The following is a 23,064-nucleotide window of genomic DNA, read 5'->3' on the forward strand; positions in this document are numbered from 1 at the left end:
GCCAGTGGGGAGTCCGGTTGGTCAGTCAGCCGTTTACTCCCCAAACAATCATTGAAAATTTCTCACATATATGTGCCAACAAAACCAAGCAAAACAAAACCGAAACTTCTCTCTCAGTAGGTGGATACCCAGCCAGAAATTCGGAAAATCATCTAGATTGCCCCCTGACCTCTTCCCTTCCCTCCTAGACAGTCCAGCTTTTAAAATATCTCTTGAACCCACCTGCTTCTCCCCCTGCCTGCTTCCCTACTCCCTACCATGCCTTTGAGCCCATTTTCTGCACTTCAGCCAGAGTCATCTAAACTGCAATCTGGGCACGGCATTTCCCTATTTGATCCTTTTATGGCTCTCTTTGAGCCGAGTTTGAACCCTTCCCTTGGCTTCCAAAGTTGCCATTATGGTGTGACTCCAGTGTGCTGGACACTCCTATAGGCACCTTGGACTGAGCAGTGACCAAGACTAGCCAAGCCTTCTGCCCTCAAAACCTCACATTCTGTTCAGGATGGTGTGGGATTGGAGCTGGGTAATAACCCAGGAAGCAAATAAAGAAGGTAACCAGAGCTTATGATAAGGGGCCTCGAAAGGAGTCACCAGTTTAAACTGACAGTTCAGGGAAGGCCTTTCGTAGTCCCACCATTTGCCACCCCCCAACTTTGCAGCACTCACCCTGGCTGTCCCCTGCCCCCCCGGACCCCCTCCCCCCACACACTGTGCTCAGCCAGACTGGACCTTTGGATCTTTACAGTCCCTGGTCTCTTTCTCTATCTCTCCCCTCGTTTATTTCCTCTTGCTCACATCTGTCCCTCACTAGGTCTTTCTGGAAGCCATTGTCTTGCTGCTGGAAACCCCCTCAGTCCATCCACCCCCTGGGCTAGGCGGAGAGCCTCTGCTGTGCTCTCCATTTCCCAGGCACTCTAATTGCTTGATTGGCAGTCTGTGTCATTCACCTTTCAGTCCCCATGTTTGTGGTTTATTTGCTATATTTGTGGACAGCGGAAGTACGTGTCGGATGGGCCACTTACTCTGTTAGGGAGAGACACTTCCTAGGCACAGGGCTCCTTCCTTCTTACCCCAGCGGGGCCCCAAACAAGCCGCTATTGTACCAACTGCCCAATTAATATTGCCTGGATTGGATATACTCTTCCTTCCGAGCAGCTTTCTCTTCGGAGAGCCCGCAAACCCCCTTAGTCTCAGTAACTTCCTGCCTCCAACTCCCGATAGTACTTGGCACACAGTAGGTGCTCAAGAAATAGTAAACCAGAGTATTCCCAAAGAAGCAAAACTGGAATCCAACAAACAAAAACAGGAAATTGTAGTTTGGGGAGGGGGGGGATGGTAACTATTTCTAAGGTAAATAAAATGAATCAAATACCTACTCCCCCCCCCAACCCCACATCCCAGGAGAAATGATAGAGAAATAGAAATGTTTACTTCTCCCTGGAAAGTCTTTTACCCACCTTATTGCCAAACTTTGGCTTCCATTCAGCCATGTCACCTTTTACATAAGCACGTAAAACCAGGAAGTTGTTCTGATTTTTGTTCACCTTGACTTGCTCTACCCATATAATACTGAAATCACACCTTTTCCTTTGCTGTAGGTGGAGATCACTTTTCTTCTTCTGGGACCCAGTTTTTCTTGTGTTTCGATTGCCTTCTTATAGTTATTTTGAGGCACTTATTAGAAGCCATAAAATTTGAGATCCATTTGGAGATCTGTGAGGACACAACTGGCTTCAGGCTGTCAGACCATTAGTTTTAAACCTGCTTCCTTGATTTTCCCCTGAGGCAATGGAAATTTCTAGCCACCAGCTGATCCTGGAATTGATTTAGTGCCAGGAAGGTGAACTATGGGAAAATATAATATTACTTAGTCATTCTCAGCAGTAGATTTTATTATTTAGAAAACATTTGGTAAATGTTATTTCCATTGGTTTTGAGAGCTTAACAATAAGTCGGTCAAAAATCAGAGTGAGGGGATTCAGTAACCAGGAGGCCAGGACCATATACACTAGGTAGGAGAGCTAGTGGGCTTATAAATGCTTGTTTCATCTTTTTTACTTCATTGCTGCATTCTTGTTTTCCTGAATTTAATTATTGATTAAATTCAGGAAAATTATTGAAAATTATTGATTAATTATTGATGGCTGTTTTTTAACTAGAAAAGTGTTTTTATACCTACCTGAGAAAGTTTGTAGAGATCGTAGTCGTCTCTGTATCAGCTTCTATCTTGGTGAAAACAGGGGATCTGAGGTGGGGAATGCAGGGTTTGGGTCTTAGCTCTGTTTTGAACTACCTGTTGACTCTACATAAGTCCCTAAGCTTTTCTAGGCCTGAGTTTACTCAACTATAAAATGAGGGTCTCTTAGGTTAGTGTAGTTTGGTTCATTAAATGCTTGCTTGCTACCTATCTTAGATTGAGTTCCCAAAAGAGAGCCGCACAGGCAGGGATTCTTGTGAAAGTAAAATGCTGAGTGAGGTGGCCAGGAGAGAGCTGGAAGGAAGGAAGCAGGATTGGGCAGGAGAAGAAACCAAGCAAAGATCTGGGTTTAGCTGACCTAATCTTGGCCTGATCCCAGAGAGAGCTCTAGGATATGAATGGCAGCACAGAGCGCTACATATTTTATATATCTGTTTCAGTCAGTCATTGGCTATAGGTCCCCCTTTAGGGCAGGGGATATAATTTCACTGAAATTTCTGGATAACACAGTGAAACAGCGGGAGGATGGTTATACCAGCTTGTTAAAAGGGATCTCAGTGGGCTACCAACAGAACCTGTTATGCCACCTGTGGCCAGGCGCTGTGCTAGGTATTAGAGAGGCGAAGATAAACAGAGAGATGGCCCCTGATCACAGGAAACTCATGGACTATTCCAGAAGATCGATGAATAAGCAAGGAATTTCAGTACAACATGGTGAATGCTGGAAGAAAGGAATACGCAGAGTGTTGTAGGAACAGAGAAGCAGACATTGAAGACTGGGTTCCTCAGGAAGCAGAATCTGAGATGGAGACAATCATGCAGGAGCCTTATCCAGGACTGTTCTTAGGGACCGACATTTGTTCTCAGACCCACATATTACACCTCCTGGAGATACAGCAGGAGGTGTTTAAAGATCTTTAAAGACCATGTAAATATCTTTCACTTCAAGTCTTGGAAGGACGGACCCTCACTCCACTAGAGTCTCGCTTCTGCGCTGGTGATTCAGCTGTACCTTCATCAGATTGTTCTAGCACTCTTTCGGGGCCCCAGCCTCAGCCGTGTAATAGATGATGGGACTAGTGGATCCTATGGTCTTGGGCCCGTTACCACACCTTCCTTGGAGTAAAGGACATGTCTTTGATTGATGTGATGTTATTTGGCTTCCCCTATTAGTGGATTAAACACCCCGTGAGCTCTTCATATAATGGTGCTATCTGAGGCAAGAAAAGCACGTAGATACCCAGAATATGTGGCTATTTTATTTTTTGAAATGAATCACTGGCCAGTCTAAAAAAGAAAGGGTTTCACTGAAGTCAGCTCAACACCGAGTGGACAGTTGGTCTCTCTTCAAGGAATAGTAACACACTGGGGATGGGTGTTGGACTCTGTTGGGGGCCTGTTGGGCATTCAGCCTCAGTAAGAGAGCCCAGACTACTGGGTCTCCCTTCCTGGCACCATGGTTTCCTGCTGTGCCAACCTATGGGGGGCAGAGGTCACCTGCATCAATCCCAGACCTTCTTGTTCCTTCTCTTTCAGTCTTTTGCATCCTGGGCTCTTGACCATCTGTCCAGGGCATTTGCCACTCTCGATCAGTGTTTATTTATCTGAACCTCAGTCCACTTCTCTCTGTGTGTAAAGTGGATGATGAGGCATTCTACCCAAAGTTCTATCCACTTGGAGCATTTTTTCTTGCTGCTGTTTTTCATGGTCACCGCTAAGGGGAGCTATGGTGCAGTTGGCGGCTGTTATCAGGCTCGCGTTGGATGAAGCTGATTCATCGGTGAACCATGCTCAGGTGTTCTGTTTCTCCCTCAGCTGGCACCACGGATTCGCCCATGCAGCCATATGCGTGAGCTGAGGAAAGGTGCTGGCGCGAGAAGGGTGATGATGGAGCTCTGGGCTGCCATCTTGTGCGCTCGCTTGTGCCTTCTGGTCCTATTTATGCTCAATCCCGGAAGTACCACTTTCATCTCTCTCATCCATCTGTCATGGTAATTCTGTCGTGTCTGTCTCACAGTGTGAGACAGAAAATGTCTCGCATTTTCTATGCATCTAGGAGCCACTTTAGCAGTGAGTTCACACCGTTTCTGGTAGTCTTTGCCAGGGTGTTACATCGAATACCTTTGGAGAATTCCCCCAAATCTAAACTCTTCCTTATCCAGCTTCACGCTGTGCCCCCGTGATCAGGCACCCTCAGTCGTATGTCTGTTCTGGAAGCTACCAGGAGTAGAATACACCTGAAGAGGTCCTACAGCTACCTTAGGGTCTAGTCCTTTTCCACCCCTATCAAGCCCAACATGTCCCCACACAGGTTATGTTGTGACTTAACCTTTGTTTTTGGTCAAGTGGCCAGGAGGTGAGATGGGGGTGTATCTTCAGAGGTCAAGTGCTGCTTGTGGGGAGAAGCCTCTGCATCCTTTTCCAGCCAAGGGCACGCCAATTTTAATAGGGAAATAGGCCACTTCTGTAGGCTAAGAGGGTCCAGAGAGAACCAGGGACCCAAGGTATTTGAATACATCAACCCAGATGTCTCCAGTTCCTTATGTCAAGGTTCTGTTCTTTCCCAACCAGGATCTTAGCTTTGTTGGAGCTTACCTTCCACTGGTCTCCTGCTGTAGGAAAGGGGGACTCTATATGCTACCACGGAAGCCCTCTTGATTTCACACTTGTCAGCAGATCTCTCCTAGCTTTTCCTTCTCTTTTAACAAAGCTTTATTCCAATTTAGCAATAGACAGCCAATTTCATAGTCTTCATAGCTACTATTTGCCCTGTATCTTTCATGGCTTGATCTTTTATAGCTGAATAATGTGGTCCCTTCTCCTCTTACACCAGTTCACCACCAGTGGTGTGGGATTATCCCTGTGACAGGGAAGGAAGCGGGATTGGGTACATGGAGAAGTAGACTTGCAATTCAGTTTCAACAGAAGCCTTGACCACCCTTCTTGAGAGTTCTGAAGAGAGACTGACCCATCAAAGCTGTTTTGAGTTGGGGCAAGAGAATACTGAACCTTTGTACCCCCACAGTGGAACTGTGGGCTACCCAGGAACTGGCCATGGCCTTGGGCAGGGCAGCTTTCCTCAGCAGGGTCAGTCCCTGAAGGGAGAAGACACTCAAGTGGAATTGTCATTGTGTAATGAATTTACTCATTTATACTCCTTATTGAATTTTTCCCCTAGCATCTTTTTATGGTGAAAGCTATGTGGAGCTCAACATCATCGAAGTTTTGCCCGAGTTATCTCTTCAATTAAAATTTCAAACCAGCAAACCACAGGGATTACTTTTCCTTGCAGCTGGGAAAAATGACTACTGTATAATAGAACTTCTATCAGGAAACTTACGGGTAAGATTTCCTTAAATCTTTAAAAACGTGTGGGTTTTCAATTACTGGAGGAAAAACCATGAGAGAGAAAGAGAACAAAATACCTATCCATTTTATTCCTGTTATTTTACTAGAATAAAAATGTGTACCATTTGAAAAGTTGGGATAGCCTCTGATTTTACCAGCATGCCTGAAATATTCTGACTCTGAAATTTTTAAGCCTCATTGTATAGTCCATACCTGCGGAAAGTGGTTTCAAGTCCAAGTTTCTCTCTCTCTCTCTCTCTCTCTCTCTGTGGACGGCCCTGTTTTCTCAGTAAGTTACTACGAGATGAGACTGATTAATTATGATTCTTTCTCTTTCAGGTGAGGGTGAATTTGGGTACAGGTGAACAAGTGCTCCTTTCTGAGCAAAGGCTTCGTGTGGATGACTTGCATTGGCATTTAGTGGAACTGTACTATGTTAAAAACACTATCTCTCTGGTTATCGACAAACACTATGAGACAGCTGGCCAAATCACTGGTGGGATGCACAGTTTGCACTTTCAACATGGAATCTACATAGCAGGCCATGGTGAACTTGACCTCCCTTACCTGGATGGAGAGCTTCCCGGTTTCCGTGGATGTATGGAGGGTGTGGTATTTAACCAGAGGGAGATCCTCGCATCCCTCAGGTCTTACCCTGGTTTTAAGAAGGTGTATGAGGTGTCACTAGGATGCAATGATGAATTTTTTGCAGGAGAGGATGAGGCCATCAATTTCTTTAGCTCCAGATCCTACGTCACCTTCCCAGAATGGAGGGTGCGCGGGGAAGGGCTGTTGGAATTTGCTTTGCAGACTGGAAGTCAACAAGCTTTGCTTTTGTTTCAGCCAGGTAGACAAGGAAATTTTGTTGCTTTGGAAATAGTTAATGGTCTGTTGAAGGCTCATGTAGGAAGGAGCAAAAGTAACACCCAGCTCTCTTCTTTAAGCGTAGTTAATGACAACAAGTGGCATGTTATTCAACTCAGACTCACAGAACGGTATCTGGACCTGATGGTGGATGAGCAAGGGGTGAGGGCGTTGCTGCCCTTGCAAAGCAAACCATTTGTATCGGAAGGTCCTCTCTTCGTGGGAGGTCTTGATAACCGTAAGGGAGAAGAAGTTAAGAAGTTAGAACTTGCCTCTGTGCCCAGGAAATCTGCTCGAGGAATCTCTTTCAAAGGGTGCTTAAGAGGCTTGGAAGCCAACTCAGAAAAGAGAGCATTAAAGAATGCCCTTGTGTCTAAAGATGTAGCCTCCGGGTGTAAATTGCAGAGTAGTGATAATGAAAACCCTTTCATAACGACAGCAGAAAACCTGCTTCGTTCAGAAGTTCCCCTTTCCACTACCGTCCCCGAGGCACGCAAGCCTTTTCTTCACCAGGCAAGTAGCTATTTCTTAAGTCTGAATAACCTGGAGGTCCAAGAAGGTGGGCGAGCCTTACTGGAAAAAAGGCACATGAACGTGGTTGTGGCATCCGAAGATGTGGGCATCCATCCTTCTGAAATACTATTTAAAATAGAGGAAATGCCCCTGCATGGGTTCCTTCAAATCGATGTTTCGCTTGCACAGGGAATGGAGGAGGCTTTCACTATGTTAGATTTGGGGCAAGGGAAAATTTGGTATGTCCATGATGGCTCAGAAGAACCTAGGGATTTTTTTACGTTTTCAGTCTCATCCAAGAGCGGGAAGGAAATGCCATTGTATCTGCAAGGACATGTTCCATATGTGTTTAACATTACTGTCCTTCCAGTAAATGATGCCCCGGTCCTTAAGCTCCCTGAAGGAAACTTGCTCCTCCTGTTTGAGAATTCTAAGAAACGACTGACTCCAAATGTAATACACGTGTCAGACCCTGACACAGATTCCTTGAGTCTTAGTTTCTCAGTTCTTGGCAACTTCAATTCAGATGCTGGGTTTTTAGAAAACACCAATGGTCCTGGGAAAGCCATTAATGGTTTTACGCATGGGGATTTAAGAGATGGCAACATTTTCTACGTGCACAGAGGTCATCGGAACTCCCGGATCCTTCTGAGAGCAAGCGATGGAGATCTGGTTAGCAATACCGTAGTGTTACGGGTCATGGCTGTTCCTTGGGACTTTGAAGTGGCTGTTAGAACCGGGGTAGTCGTCCAGCAGGGGGGCGTGGTTCTGATTACACGGAGTAACTTATCGGTGGAGGTTAATGGTGAACCCCACGAGATGGAGACCCGCTATGCTATCACTCATCCACCCCAATTTGGTCAGATTCAGCAGCAGGGGTCAAGGGGTGAATGGAAACAAGTTAGTACCTTTTCTCAACGTTCCATTGATCGGGGTCAGGTCCGGTACCATAGCACATTTCAAGAACTACAGCCAGAAAATGTTACAGATCACTTTAAATTTCAAGTGAACATAGAAGGGAAAGTCAGTGAAGAGCTGGTATTTCCCATTACCGTACACTGGCTAAAGTTTGTACTTCTGAAAAACGTTCCTCTCGAGGTCAGTAAGCTGAGCAGACAAGTACTGAACTCTGACCACTTGCAGGCTGTGACAGAGGGTATGAGTGTGACTCAGAAAGAATTGCGTTTTAAGTTACTGACACCACCTAAGAAAGGAAAATTGCTAGTTGGCAATAAAGTTCTGAAAACAAACTCCGTTTTCAGCCAGCAAGACATTGCAGACTCTAAGATAAGTTATGAGCCACGGGAGAGGCCTAGGGAAGACACAGAAGATATCTTTAGGTTCTTAATTATTGCAAAGCACATAGAATCCAAAAGTTATACTTTCAGAATAAACTTTGAAGCAGACAGGACCCGCATTATTGTAACTAACAGAGGGTTATCTGTAAAAGAAGGAGAAGGGAAATTAATTACGAAATCGGAATTATTCACTCAAACACTGGACAATCAGACCTTCCAATATATAATCACCAAGAGTCCTCAACATGGGAAGCTGAAACTGGTTAACTTTTCAGACCCTCCGGGAAGTCATGACAATATCACCACGTTCACTGATCAAGACATAGTGGGGAAGCGGCTGATGTATGTCCACGATGACTCTGAGACCCAACATGATGAATTCCTCCTTGTGGCCTCCACCACGGGACCAGGCCAAGAGGGAGTGGTCAGGCATCTTGACGCAGAACATTTATCTACAGAAATCAAAGTTGGCATTTCTGTAGAGTTAAAAAATGATGAGAAACCAGTACGTGTGGTAGATAAGGTCTTTTGTGTTGTAAGGAATGGCCAGCGCCTACTGACCCTGGCAGATCTCTGTTACCATGACCCCGACTCAGATTTTGATGATGGCCAGTTGCTCTACACCCGACGGGGCATCCCAAACGGGGACCTGGTGAGAGCCAGTGATGTCACTCAGAAACTCTACCAGTTCAGGCAAGATGACCTGCGGGAAGGGCGAGTGCTTTTCAGACATCGGGGTGCAGACTCCGCCCGCTTTGTGCTGTTTGTGACAGATGGTGTCCATTATACATCATCCCTTCTTGAAGTCAGTGTGTCAGACCCCTACATCCAGGTAGCCAATAACACAGGGCTGGTTGTACAAAGAGGAGAGGACAGCAGCCTCACAGCATCCAACCTCAGTGTCACCACAAACCAAGATGTCCGAACAGACCACGAGATTGAATTCCACGTGCTACAGCCCCCAAAGCATGGTGGAGTGCTAGTCAACCAGTCAGTGTCCCGCTCATTTTCCCAGCATGACTTGAAGCGGGGACATGTGATTTATAGGCATGACGGCAGCGGCAACTCTGATGTGTTCAACCTGACAGTGAAAGTTAAGGAGATACATATAGATGTGGGCGTCTATGTACGAGTGTACTCGGAAAGCCACCAACATCGTGCCCAAGTTCCACTCATCAAAACCCTTATAGTTGAAGAAGGAAAACCAGTAAAACTGAATAGAGGAAGACTCCAGGTAGGTAACTGTCCTACCACTGAGCATTCTCTTTCTCCCAGAGTAATCTGCTTCTAAGAGCTATTTTTGTGTTGATTTCTCCCTGGTATTCAGAATGACTTTTTTTCCAAATGTAAATGCCATCGAAAGGAAAAGCTGGAAGGTTTCATGATTCTGACACTACTGATAGTGCTATAGTTGGAATATAAGTGACCAAGCCTTATGTTAAGGCCAAGTGCACACCAGCACACAATATGTATGTTTGTTTCGTGTAGGATGAACTGGAAATTAGGAGATGATGTACATATTATAGTAAATTAAGAGATCTTTACTTTTTTTTTTTCATTTTTTATAGAAACACTGCCAGTATTTCATTTGGTCAGGGTTACATTTGTGATGTGATGAAGCAGGGTATATAAATTTAGAGCAGCTTAAACATGAAAAGGATTCCTAAAACAGCAGAAGATGCTATCTTACACAGTTAATTTCCTTAGCTCTGAATTAGCCTCATTTTGTTTCCTGAAATGGATGGATAAAACTGGCACAGACTACAGGAATACCAAAGGTGTGACCTTACACCAGAAACTACCTGGTTTCCTGGGGCTCCTACTTAGAAACTTCCAGCAGGCAAAGCCCTGCTGATCAGAGTTAGGAGAGAGTGTTTGTTTTAGGGTAATCCTGTACAGGGTTTGTAAACTGTGATTTATGACAGCTGGCCACAGATACAGGCTGTTGTGAATCTACCCTCAGGACAGCAAAGGAGTTTACTTGTTTGCTAAGTGCAGCCAATAACATCAAGAGGAAGTGAACTCAAATCAGAAGCATTTACTGAATGAGTTTGCTTAAGGAAATAACGGGCCTCCCCAGCTTTTCTCAGTCCTTTTTTAGGCTCTTGGAGAATTTATGTTTCACCACAAGGGGGCGTGTGTAGTTCAGTGACTCTAAGTCAGTTACAATGACAGCTTTGAGATGGGTTTTGCTGAATCAATAAATTAAATATATATAGAAAATGCTGAGCTAGTTAAAAGGGGGAGAGAAAAAATTCCTCTAAAGTCTTGCAATTTAAGTGATTCAACTTCTGCTTCTTCAACCATCTTTTATTCCTTGTCCTTACACCATTTTATTTCTTTTAAGTCAACTGGCTGAGTCCTGGGTGTCTTGCTGCTGTGAATGACGCCTTGTTAATGCACTAGTAGTGAGTCAAGTGTTGTAGACCATAACTTTTCTTTGCAACCACGGCTAAATGCAAATATTGACATGGTCACCAGAACAGACCCAGGCTTAAACTCTGTATCAACCCTGATAGTAATTTAAGACATTTTTTGGCATTAATAGAGAACCATTTGGTTCATCAAGGATCTTGACTTTTGTGAGTACTGACCTGTTTTCCTTTCTGTGTCTGTGTATTGCATATATGAACTCCAGACTATCCATGAAGATAATATTACTTCTGAGGCAACGTTCACTGTTAGAGTTCCACCGATGCATGGATACCTCCAGAAATCTTTACCAGAAGAAGGGAGCTTCAGTGCCGATGCAAAGTCACCTCTGATTTTTACACAACAGGAAATTGATGATGGGGCTATTCTTTATGTGCAGACAGCTCCTGACCAACAACACGACCGTTTTTTGCTGGATGTGGTGAATGGTTTCCAAGCTGTGAATGGAATTGAAATTTTAGTGGATATCGTCCCTAAGCGGATTCCTCTGGAGGTACAAAATTTCACAGTCCGAGAAGGAGGTTCCAAAGCACTTCTGGAAGACCATCTCAAAATCCCAAACAAATATTTTGAGGGAGTTGATTGTGAATTTGTTCTACTCAAACCCCCAAAACATGGTTATGTTGAAAATTCTGATTTTCCAAGAGTACAGCTAATGAAGTTTACCAGGAAACAGGTAATAATTCTCAGTTAGTTAATACATTTGGGCATGTGGGATAAGAGAAAAAAATGCTATTCATTATTTAGATTAATGGGCTCTCAGGAGTGAGGAGACTTGAAAGAATATCTAGTTTAACCTCCTAACAGATGCTAGAAGCCCCTTCCATGGTAACCCCATAAAAAGGTTATCTAGCCATTGCTTCAGTGTATTCAGTGGTGGAAAACTCACTACTTCATGCAATGGGCACTTCCGGCTTAAAAATATTTCAATTGTTAGAAAGTTCTTTCAAACTCTTGTAGTCCTGAAGTCTGCTGCTCAGACACTTCTCTAAGTCCTGACTCTGATAGCTCACAGCACAAGTCATACCTCCTTTCCTGAAATCTCTTTAAATATTTGAAAGAAAAAGTTATCAAGTTCCCTTGGACTTTATCTTCTTTAGGTGAAACATCTCTAGGTTCTCCCACTTTGGTTACTAAGTCACGGGTTTCTAGCCCCTTGTGCCACCCTGGCTGCCCCTTGCTGGAGGAGGTCCACACTGTCAGTCCCGCTCGAAGCGTTACACCTGGATAGTTAACGCGGACGCACTTTAGTCATTAGTGGGTCTACTCATCTAGTCATTCCATTATTCAGTTAACAGACGCTGACAGAGTGCCTACTCTGTGCCATGCCCTATGTAAGCGCAGTGAGCAATGGCTGAATGGCCCAGTCCTCACAGTCAAGCAGCAGGACACAACTTCCAGTCTGGTGTTCAGCGTAAAATAACTGCTCAACTCAGGGCTGCTGTCATTTTTCTTTGCTTTGGGCTAGGTTGGTATTAGTGTGACATTTGGCTTTCTTATCGTGAATAAAAGAATGATGTCCGTTACTTTCTCAGGGTTGAAAGTAGCTTGCCACCATTTCCTGTGTAAGCTCCTGGGAATGTGCACTCCTCAGGTTGGAAGCCATTAACACCAACCTGGAATCTCTGGGTACCTTTGTCCAGTTAGCTATAAACCCATGTGGGCTGCTTTATTATGCTTCTAAGGATTTCATCTTATCAACGGACTTGAACTGATTTGCTAAACCCTTCTGTTCAAGTTGCTGTGCAAGGTTGCCATGGTAAGGAGCCATACCCCTTGCCCTCAGGAGATGCTGGGGGACGGGGGCAATAGTCACACAAGCTTTGCTCTAAGTACACCCTTCCAAGGCCTCGCAGAGCCTTCTCACAGTGGCGCTAAGGAAGTGCAGAGTGGCGCGTCTGACTCTGATTGAAGAGAATAGGGAAGACTTCACAGAGGGAATAACGCTTAAGCAAGACTTGAGGAAAGAAGGAAAGAGCAGGGAGGTAACAGAGGAGAAACGGGGAACAACAACAAAAAAAAGCAACATGAGCAAAGGCAACAGCATAGCCAAGGATACGGAGGCATTAAAGTGAGTAGGTTCCGGGGGCAGGGAAATAGCCCACAAGACTTGCAGGTGGGCTCAGGAGCGGCAGAGAGAACTGAGGCCAGACTGGGGAGAGTCTTGAATTATACGTCAGGAGGGTTAGACTGAACCAGGAGGCATTAGGGAGCCGTGGGTAGAAGCAGAGAATCCTGAGGGCTGGAAATAACCTTGGAAATCAGTGCTTCTCTGCTGGGGATCTGGGGACAGTGATCCTTTAGTGAATTCCTGTGGGCATCTCTTCATCATGGCTTCCTTCACAAAGGCGGGACAAACCATCCAAGATGACCACGCGCTCTGGTGCAAGTTGAATTTACTACTGTTTACCTCAGGGATGCTAAGTGAGAGACCAAGCACTAAATTTGAGTCCTGTCTTGGCCAATTCATTATGGATTGTGCTTTGTAAGAAGTGTGCGTTTAGAATAGTTGATTGAAATCTCTATGTCAAGTGTGTGTGTTCCCTCTAGGATCTATGGTATTGTGTAGCCTTGTTCACAGTCAAGGTCCCGGCTCTTCCAGATGACCCCTTCATGCTTTCTCTTCCTGTATGACTCTAAGGTCTCCAGGCTTTGCGACATCGTTGTTCTCATGTAAAGCAGCACTAACCCTTAACATTTGGTGGCTATAGTGTTTAGTGGCTTGGAGGAGCCCGTGGCCATGTTAGACCTTCATTCATTCAGCAGATCATTTCTGAGTGTCTGTTATGTGTCAGGCACGCCAGTTTTAGGTAGTGGGGATACAGGGTGAACAAACCCAGCATCACTCCGTGCCGTAGTGCCCTGGTAGGAGAAAGAAGGAGGCAGAGAGAGACAATAGAAAAAATAAGTAAGTGGAATGGAAGGCATCTTGAGTGAAGTTTAGTGTGATGGAGAAAAATAAAGCAGGAAAGGGAGCTGGGAAATGCTAGCGCCTTCAGTGTTATGTATGTACGAGTTCGGTTTCAGATCAAGCGGTCAGGGGAGGTCCCCTTGACAAGGCAGCATCTGAGCAGATACCTAGAGGAGGGGATGGGTGGGTGAGCCACATGGACGCGGAGGGAGGGTATTTAGGCAGAGGGAAGAGCGAGTGAACAGCTGGGTGGGGAGCAGCCAGGAGTTTAGTGGGGCTGGACCACAGGTGGGGGAGGGGAGACAGCTGAGAATGAGGTTAGGGAGGTCCAGCATGGGAGGGCCTTCTACTTCATCTTTAACCCCGGGGGAGATGGGGAGCAAGGAGGGAGGGAGAAAGTGAGCAGAGGCATGACACCGCCCTGAACATGACTGGTGAGAAGGAACCAAACACTTTTCAGTCTTCCAAGATTTTCTACAGGTTTATGATATCTTTTAATTTCAGGTCAGCATATATTTTTCTAGTATTGGAAGTTGAGAAATAAGCGACCCCCCACCAAATCTTCTCTTTACTTTTACGTTAATACATATTAAATGGCATATAACTTGGGGGCGTGCCACTCCTTTGAAGAAATGCTCTATTTCTCCAGGAAAGATACCGAGGAGGCAACCTGTATTAAATTCTAGGTTCCTAAAGCGTTTTAAGTACAAATTCTCTCACATTCTGATCAATGCCATCTTCTGTGTTTGTTTTCAAGTAGCTTAAAACAGCGTGTTTCAGAACTTGTGATCAGGCCTGTGGTCTGGAACTCCTCTGCCCACGGAACTCCAAAGAAATTCTCATAGCACCTGTAGACAAATGGCCACAACTTTCCCTTGAGACTCTTACTGAACTTTTCAACTCTTGTCAGAAGCACCTCCGAGAGATCAAAAGTATTTGCTCAAAGGAAGTGCACCATAGGAACGGCCAAAGTTGAACTGTTAAAATTTCTGGCAGTATTTTATCAAAACAAACACAACCCCAGAGACTTTTTCAGAAGTTCAGCTACTCCTGTTGGGCTTTGGAAGTTCTCTGCCATTTTGTGTTTGAGTCACAGACTCACTGAAGCCAACTTTCCTTCTAGCTTTGAAATTCTCTTCATCTCTAATTACGATCCTGTGCTCTTCAGTATTTTCCATCAGAGCCTTGAAGTCATGAGAGGCATTCTGATCAAATTTGTGGTTATTACAAATCCAAGAGGAGTAATTAATTCATTTGATAACCATTTCAGAATGAAAATTAGAAAATGAAATCTAACAGGGATAAAAGTGAATGTTTTCATTTGTGTTATTACAGTAAGGAAAATCTACCTTGATAGAAATTTGATTTTGATATATTTTCCTATATTCTGTCCACAGAAGAAAGCTAGTTATATAGCTAGTTCGATAGCTAGTTATGGTTCGCATCCGCTAAGAGATGCACCCAAAAAATGAGTGTGTTCTGAAGGAGGAACAGAACTAGGAGATTACATGTATAGTCTCTCATACAAAGAACAGTTAAAGGAATAAGGCATGCTTAGTTCAGAAAAGAGAAGTCTGGGGTAACTTAATAGTTGCCCTACTCCAGATGTCTTCAAACAACAAAATCCAACAAATGGGTAGAAGGGTAGGAGCTTCAGAGCCTAAACCTAACATTCTGAATTGTCTAGCAAAGTAATCCGCAACTCCAAATTAGTCACTGTAAGTAAACAAGTAGAGTCTGAATTTTAGTGGGTGCTGTTCCATGCAAAGGACAGCTGGATTGGATCACTTACCTAGAGCATATTTCCGTGTTAGAAATAGCCTTTGACTCTCGTCCCCTGATTACCAGTCCAAGGGTCTCTTTCCTACACTGTCTGCTGCGTTGTTCCATTCCTCTTTCAACTTTTTCCTAGGACGTGGCATCACTTCATGAAAACTAGCCCTCCCATCATAATTTACACTCAGAATCAGACCTCCTAGGATGAACCCATGCTCCTGTGTTTTAGAGAGACATAAAAATTGGGATTATAGTAATTGATTCATATTTTTATATTTTCATATTTTAAAATCACATTTCAGCAAGTTGGTGATTTTTGTTGTTGGTGGTTGTAGGTGGAAAATGAATTGATTTACTACATGCATGATGGTAGCGAGGAGCTTCTTGATGATTTCACCGTCTTTGCAAATAGCTCAGAACTTGGAAAACAGAGCTTGCCCCGAACTCTTTTTGTAACTGTGGAATCAGTAAATGATGAGGCTCCGGTGATAACAGCCAACAAAATCCTTCAGGTAGGTGCTCCGTGCTTTTTGATTTATCATAATAACATTGGGGCTACCCATTTGATTTTCTTTCATATTGTTTCTAATGTTAAATAATATGACTATGTACGTATGATTAACACATTCCTACTGGTTTTAAATAAATGGCAGTTCTTATGGGGACATTCTGTTGGGAAACTGTTGGGAGATGAGGAATCCCAATGAGTTACTGGCGTGTTGTCTCTCTTGAGTGGGTGTCATTTGCACTGTATTTCCCGAAGCACAGCCTTTTCTAGTTAGGGTGGGAAGGTGAGAATCACCTCCCTGGTATTGAATGTGTGACCTTGGGCAATTTATGTAGTCCTTCAGTGCGCTTTAATTGAGGTGGTGGGAAATAGAAGCAGAGTTGTGAGGAGTAAGAGAGAAAATGATGTAAAACTCTCCCACACTTCCTGACGTGTGGTTGGGACTCAATAAATGGTAGCATTATTACCGAAAAACTCCAAGGCTTATAGCAGTATCAGGATTTTAAAAAACCACTGTACAGTCATGTGAGGGTATTTTGCTGTTTCTGGGAACTTCCATCACCCTTCACTTTTTCTGAGAATCCCCTGGGGGTGCTTCTTAGGCATTCACAGATAAACATGTTTTGGCAATCACATGATGTCCACCATTTGGTTCCTGTCCTGATCTGGGGCCCTGAAGCAATGTCATGGCTTCTATTGGCCACACAAAGGGCTTGATGCGTAGGAGTTCCTCTGGCTCTTATGGCGCCATCTTCTCCCACAGCAGCATACTGATGTCAATGCTGGTGAACCCATTTGTGTCAGCTCACACTCAAGTATCCCAAAGCTTTCACCCAGTAGATTGTCTTGGTCTTAAACCACTCCTTCTTACTGTCCCTTCTTCTAAGGACTTGGGCATGAGTTTGTTCTGGCTTGGAGAAGAGTTGTAGCTATTATAATAGCAAATGCTCACAAAATAATTGCTAGCCATTATTACGTGCCAGGTATCACTCTAAGGGCTTATAGCTCGCTGAGAGATGTGTTACCATTTCCTTCTTTGGACAGATGAGGAAATTGGCTGACAGCTGAGTGACAGGCGGAGGACAGAGTGACAGCACACGAGCCCAGTGACTTGTCCAAGCTCCTTTTCAGGCTCTCTCCAGCAATGACGGACACATAATAAATAAGAAATATTTGTTGAACGGATGAGTAAATGAAAGTATAAACTGTCCATTTCCCACCAATACTGGCCCGTGTTTCAGAAACCAGGCTCTTTCTTTCTTTAGGAGAGCTGCATTTCTGGAAGAATCCTTGACCCTTCACGCATTTCAGCCTCTAGGGGACACATTCATCGGGTATGCCCAGACACAGGAATCTGAAGGTGTTCACTTTGAAATTTATTAAAAACAAATCTTCCCACACACGTTTTTGACAACTTCAGCCTTGTTTACACCACTCATGAGGGGCACTAGCTAATAATAGATTCTTTAGAAGTCCAGAGGAAGTTGGGTAGTCAGAAGGTGGATAGGAATAGAGCTTACCAGGGGCTAACTTCACTAGAAAATTTTATGTTGTTAAACATGGAAACAGGCTGGGGTTTTTAAAAATCTGTTTTTATTTGCTCAATATAATTGGATTTAGGAACAGACTTTCTAGTGCTTTATGTTATTTTATGGCTCAGCTCATTTTTCGGCCTCTATGTGTTAAGTGAAAAACTAAGGGCGTTGATACCTTCAGAACGTGTCACTTTATCCTGCATGTACTCCACAGTCCTTGTCCAGACAGCCTGGGAATTGGACGTTCTAGCTGGTCCCATTTGTAGGCCTTCCTCTGTTCTCACAGATTCTTGGGGTGTTTCCATCTCCTGAACTCATTCTTAGCAAAGCGATCTAAGCGCTACATTGTTGGCTCGAGGGAGGGATCGTAGGTGTCCAGGATTATTAAGCACAGTTATAAAAGTTTATATTTTTATATTATTTTATTATTTTATATTATAAAAGTTATATTATTATAGTTATATTATTTTATATTATAGTTATAAAAGTTTACATTTATTATTGCTTACGGAGTACAGTACTGGACATCTTCTGGAAGGGGTGTCATTTTCACAATCCTACAGAGCACCTGCTGTTACTGATGTCCTCCTCCTCATGGGAGCACCGAGGCCCAGCGCGGCACCAGGGGAAGGAGTAGAAAGTCTGGCTGTCTCACTACCATGCTCTGCCACTTTGCCTGCTACCCATGACTGCCTCGAGCTCTCTCAGTGCATCCATGTGGTCAAGCACCAAAGCTGCGGGGCTTCTTGCTCGCGCTCATGTGGACTTCAGGGAGTAAGTCCACAGCAGTTGTACCGAACACATACGTGTTCGCCCAGAAACCTCAGCCGAGGATTTGGGCACCTTGCCCTGTGGTGCAAAACTGTAGGATGAGAAAGATCCAGGGGACAGACCTAAAATGTAGACTGATCATGGGAGAAGAGCAGGAGCCCGCTGTGGGTGAGGAAGACCAAGGAATAAAGCAGTGAACTCTTGGGCTTCCTTCTGGAAAGGAATTGAAGCCCCGTTGTGGGTTTGGCTTTCCGTTCTGAGGTACCGTTCGTTATAAGAGTCACCGTTCGTTATAAGAGGCACCATCAACTTAATAATAGCTTTATTATATTGAAATATTCCTGTCAATTTAAGATCTTCAGAACATTAAATTGTGAGAGGAAGAATGTGTGTATGCTAGCCTTTGTCTCCATCTTCCCTTTAAATTAAGGAAATACAGTCTCTGCCAAGAACCTTGAGCTTGCTCAGGCAGTTTGCTCCCACCCTTGCCCGCATCCTTGATTCCAGAGTGTTTCTTTCAAGAAAAAGGAAAGAGTCGCTGGGAGCAAGGGCCATTTCCTTTATTCTTACCTTCTTCCCTGGAGAGCCTGGATCTAGTCCAGGAAGAGTACAACTTCCCAGTTTCAATGGATGTGGTCATTCGACTCTGGCTCTCTCTGAGTTATTCACTTATTTATCCGGTAAGAATCGCATTCTCTGCCTTAAAAGTTCTGGGTTAAAGTTCAAAGACCAGAGTTCAAGGTTTGTAAATTGCTCAACTTGAGCAAAATTTCTCTGAGCCTCCTCTTCCTTGACAGCAAAACCATGACTGAGTTGTGGATTAGTGCATGTGTCTGTAAAAATACATATATCTGGATTTATTACGAGGAACTGGCTTATGTGATTATGGAGGTGGGCACGTTCCAAGATCTGTAGGCTTCGTCAGCAGGCTAGAGACCCAGGAGAGCCAAGGGCTGGGTTCCCATATGAAGGTCAACAAGAAGAGTTGATGTCCCAGTTCAAAGGCAGTCAGACAGAAAAGAATTCTCTTTACTCACAGAAGGATCAGTTTTTGCGTTTTGTTTTTCTACTTAAGTCTTCAACTGATTGTATGAGCCTCACCCACGTAAGGGAGAGTGATTCCGCTTTACTCCGTCAACTGATTTAAATGTTAATCTCATCCAAAAACATTCTCCTGGAAATACCCAGAGTAATGTTTAACCAAATATCTGGGTACCCTGCAGCTTAGTCAACTTGACACAAAATTAACCACCATAGTTGTGGGGTTTTATGCTGTCTTTGACTTTTCAAACAGAACATTCTCAAGACCTTCAGATTATCCCCTATGACTACCCACACTCCTTGTCATCAGAGCTTGGAGCAAGTGGCAAGAAGGGTTATCTATAGTCTACCTGGGAAAAGGAAGTGGGAGCCTAGTGGGCAGACCAGCTGATAGCATCTCAGACTCTGGATAGGAGTTTAAAGGCAGAAATCTGAACATTAACCATTCTGTCCCAGCATAACCTAACACTTGTTTCTCCTGATGTACGTTAAACATTTCATTTAGCCACAGAACCTGTGGCTGGCTGGTCTCCAAAGTCATTCAGTGGTACAGAAAATCATTTCTGTCATGACAGACTGGAGTTAGGAATTGGGATTAGACCAACTCTGGTGAATCCTTTGCATTTTACTCTGAAATATATTCTACTGAGTACTTTTGTATTCAAGCATCACCAGAAATTTTGGTGCATACCTGATCAAATGTATTTGTGTCCACAAGGGGGCTTCATTTTCCTGTTTTTCAACTTTGGCTTTCGATACTGTACATTTTGTTTTGTTGTTGTCTTTTATACCAAAAATAGAATCATTTGTTTGTTTCTGATAAGCACTTGTCATCATTAAAAAAAGCGTTGAGAGCCAGGGACCGTGGACGAATTAAGGCAGCAAAGCCAGAGATTTTGACGGAAGGCTTAGAAGGGTCAGATAGTGGGATAGTAATTTTATAAACATTTCACATTCCTCATCTGAAACTCAAAACAAAGGTCTGTTTTTTTTAAACATTAGAATCATAATTAGGATTATACTGGATTATAATTAGGTTTCTCAATCCCATTGACCTTCCGTTTATAAGTTAAAGTTGAATTTTTAAAAATGTGTTCCAATTAAGGTGCTAATTTTTTTTCAGGTATGTATTCCTTAAACTGTTATGTCTCTTGGACTTTGGATCACTTGGAATTCCACATTCAAGTTTCAATCTTTGTTTTTCTTCTCCCCATCTACCTGTAGTGGCTATGGCCAAGGACTTTGCTCTCAGTCGAGCCTCACCCAAAGAGTGGGGCTGTTAATTGAACTAAATCCGGTTGGAGTGGAAATAAAGACCTCAGGTTACTAGTGTTGTTTTGAGTGGCAGGTTTTCCAGTTGTTTGGAAAGATAGTATATTCCAGAAGCAAGAAGGGGCAAAAGCAGAGTTGCACAGAGGAGTAGCTGCCGTGGAAAACGTGCTTCATTCAGCTTTTGTGTGCCCGGTGCTGGAAAAAATGAGCATCTCAGAGTCACGAGACAAGCATGGCAGTACGTTTCCGAATCAGCGTGAGTTCTTAAAGAAAGGAAAAAAACATACCCGGATGGATTTTAAAATACGAAAAGTGGAAAAGTAGAATTAGTGGCCATGGAATTTTGTTAAATAGTCCGATTATATATTTTATAAACACTGTAGCCTTTCCATGGATTAACTGAAGACCAAAACCTTATGATTTGAACATTAGGTTGATGAGCATTTCTGGTAGCTGTTAAAGAATTGATACCCTTAGAGTTTAGGGCTGAAAAATCCTCAGTGGCCATATTCCAAAAGCCAAGATACAGGAACATCCATCGACAATACCATCATGAAACAGATGAACTAGCCCACCCCAAATTATGGAGAGGATTAAACAAAACCCACCGTGCATGTTATAGAACAGTTCCAATAATCATAATCATGACACCCCAAATGACTTTTAAGTAATGTTTTAAAAAAATTATATTAATCCTCAGAACTGAATCTGATGAAGAAGATGGGATATTATAGAGCTAATATTTATTGAATTCTTACTATCTGCCTGGTGAAGCTTGTTCTAAGTACTTTACATATCTTAAATCACTCATTATATATAATAATTCTATCATTCCTAGTTTACTAATGAGGCAATTAAGGCACAGGGAAATTAAGACATGTGCCCAAGGTTACATAGCTAACGTGGCATGTTGTGCCTCACATGAAAAGTTAGGAATCTTATATAATTTCTGATATTCCTTTCTTAAATTCTGTTTAAATAGTTATTAGGAATAAGTGAGCATGAATTAAGATATTTCATAAACTCCCTATGCTACTAAAGAAAACAGTCTTTTAGATCAGAGAGGTAACTATTAAATCAGGATTGAATTTTTAAATAGGTTGGTATCAAGCATAGAAGATGATAAGGTTCTAGTCAGAGAGCACAGAATGACATAAGCTTGAAAATGTTTCTATAGGGAAGACATTTATAAATACGGATAGAAATGTGAAAATTTAGTGAGTGATAATGCCACCCATTTTTAGTGTTCGTGAAATACCATGTGACTGCATGATTATAGAAACTCGAAAGAGCCTCCTTCCTTCAAATGGGATTTAGTGTCTAAGTACCTGTTTTCAGCTCAACATGTTCACAACTGAACTCCTGATCTTACTTCGAGAACCCACCCCCTCCACAGCTCTCCTCATTTCAGCTGGTGGTAACCCTGTCTTTCTAGTTGTTGAGGTCCCCGTCATGGAGCCATTCTGCCCCCTTGCCTTCTTCCACACCTCACCACATCTGATTCATCAGATCCTCCCTCCCCTCCCCCCGTTGGCTTCCCCTTCAACACACACCCAGAATTCGACCACGTCTTACCACCTCAACAACTTTGGGCCACTCTCTTCTCTCATCTCTCTCCAGGATTACTATAGTCACCTCCTAACTGGTGTCCCTGCTTCTACCCCTGCCTTTCCATGGTCTGTTCTTGACACAGAAGCCACAGGGTTCTGTTAAGACCAAGTTACTCCTCCCCAAAAGCCCCATGACGATGCCCCATTGCACTCAAGTAAAAGCCAAAGTTCTTATAGTGACCATCAAGATCCTGCCGGATTTGCCCTTCCGTTACACTTTTGACTCATCTTCTTGTCCTCCTCCTCTCACTTGCTCTGTTCCTGCCATACTGACCTTCTTGCTGCCCTCAGGTGGATGAGGCTTGCTCCCACCTTAGGGCTTCTCCCTCTCCCTGCATGTTCTTCCCCAGATATCCACATGACTCCTCTTTCACCTCCTTCCAGGTTTTCTCAAATGAGCCTCTGATTTAACATTCTCCCACTCCTGAGCCCCTTATTTGGCTTTATTTTAAATTTTTTCATGGTGCCCATGAACCTCTAACAGACTATAGTTCATTCCTTTATTATGCCTGTTGTTCCTTCCCTGTACTCCTTCATCCCCTCCTGTTGGAATGTAGGCTCTGTGAGGGTAGGACTCTTTTGTTCACTGATGGGTTGCAGGCACCCAGAACAGGCACCGGAACATAATAGATGCTCAATAAATGATAAATTGTGGAACTAGGATGTTTAGGCAAGTGAAATAGATTTTAAATGTAATTGGAAAACAGAGACTATTACTCAGATATAGTTGTAGATGAGCTAGCCACACAGGAGGCATTGCAATATTTAAGAGCTGATGAAATTATCCACTTCTTAAAATAATGAATAGCAGTCCTTAAATCCACCTTATGAGGTAGGGTCTACGATGATCTGAGACTCCATGGAGAATCTTAGCCTATGCTTCCATACTTAGCATATGCCAGGCATGCAAAAGGTGCTTAGTTACTACCAGCTTTTATTGTTATTATACTTTATATAAATAAATATTCACTTTAAATCATTAATTTT

General features: G+C 43.5%; 1 protein-coding gene across 1 annotated transcript in view; it reads left to right on the forward strand.

The window, feature by feature from the left end:
• The first annotated feature begins 6,000 nt into the window (after positions 1-6,000).
• The window catches only part of LOC111141274 (chondroitin sulfate proteoglycan 4-like), a 48,260-nt gene continuing 31,196 nt past the window's right edge, over positions 6,001-23,064 (forward strand). Inside the window, exons 1-3 of the mRNA XM_022493724.1 lie at positions 6,001-9,454; positions 10,859-11,329; positions 15,676-15,852. Coding sequence (XP_022349432.1) covers positions 6,047-9,454; positions 10,859-11,329; positions 15,676-15,852 — 4,056 coding nt within the window. The 5' untranslated portion in view covers positions 6,001-6,046. The remainder of the gene's footprint in view (positions 9,455-10,858; positions 11,330-15,675; positions 15,853-23,064) is intronic.

Source organism: Enhydra lutris, unplaced genomic scaffold, assembly GCF_002288905.1.
Source record: "Enhydra lutris kenyoni isolate GAN:26980312 unplaced genomic scaffold, ASM228890v2 scaffoldscaffold5, whole genome shotgun sequence".
NCBI lineage: Eukaryota > Metazoa > Chordata > Mammalia > Carnivora > Mustelidae > Enhydra > Enhydra lutris.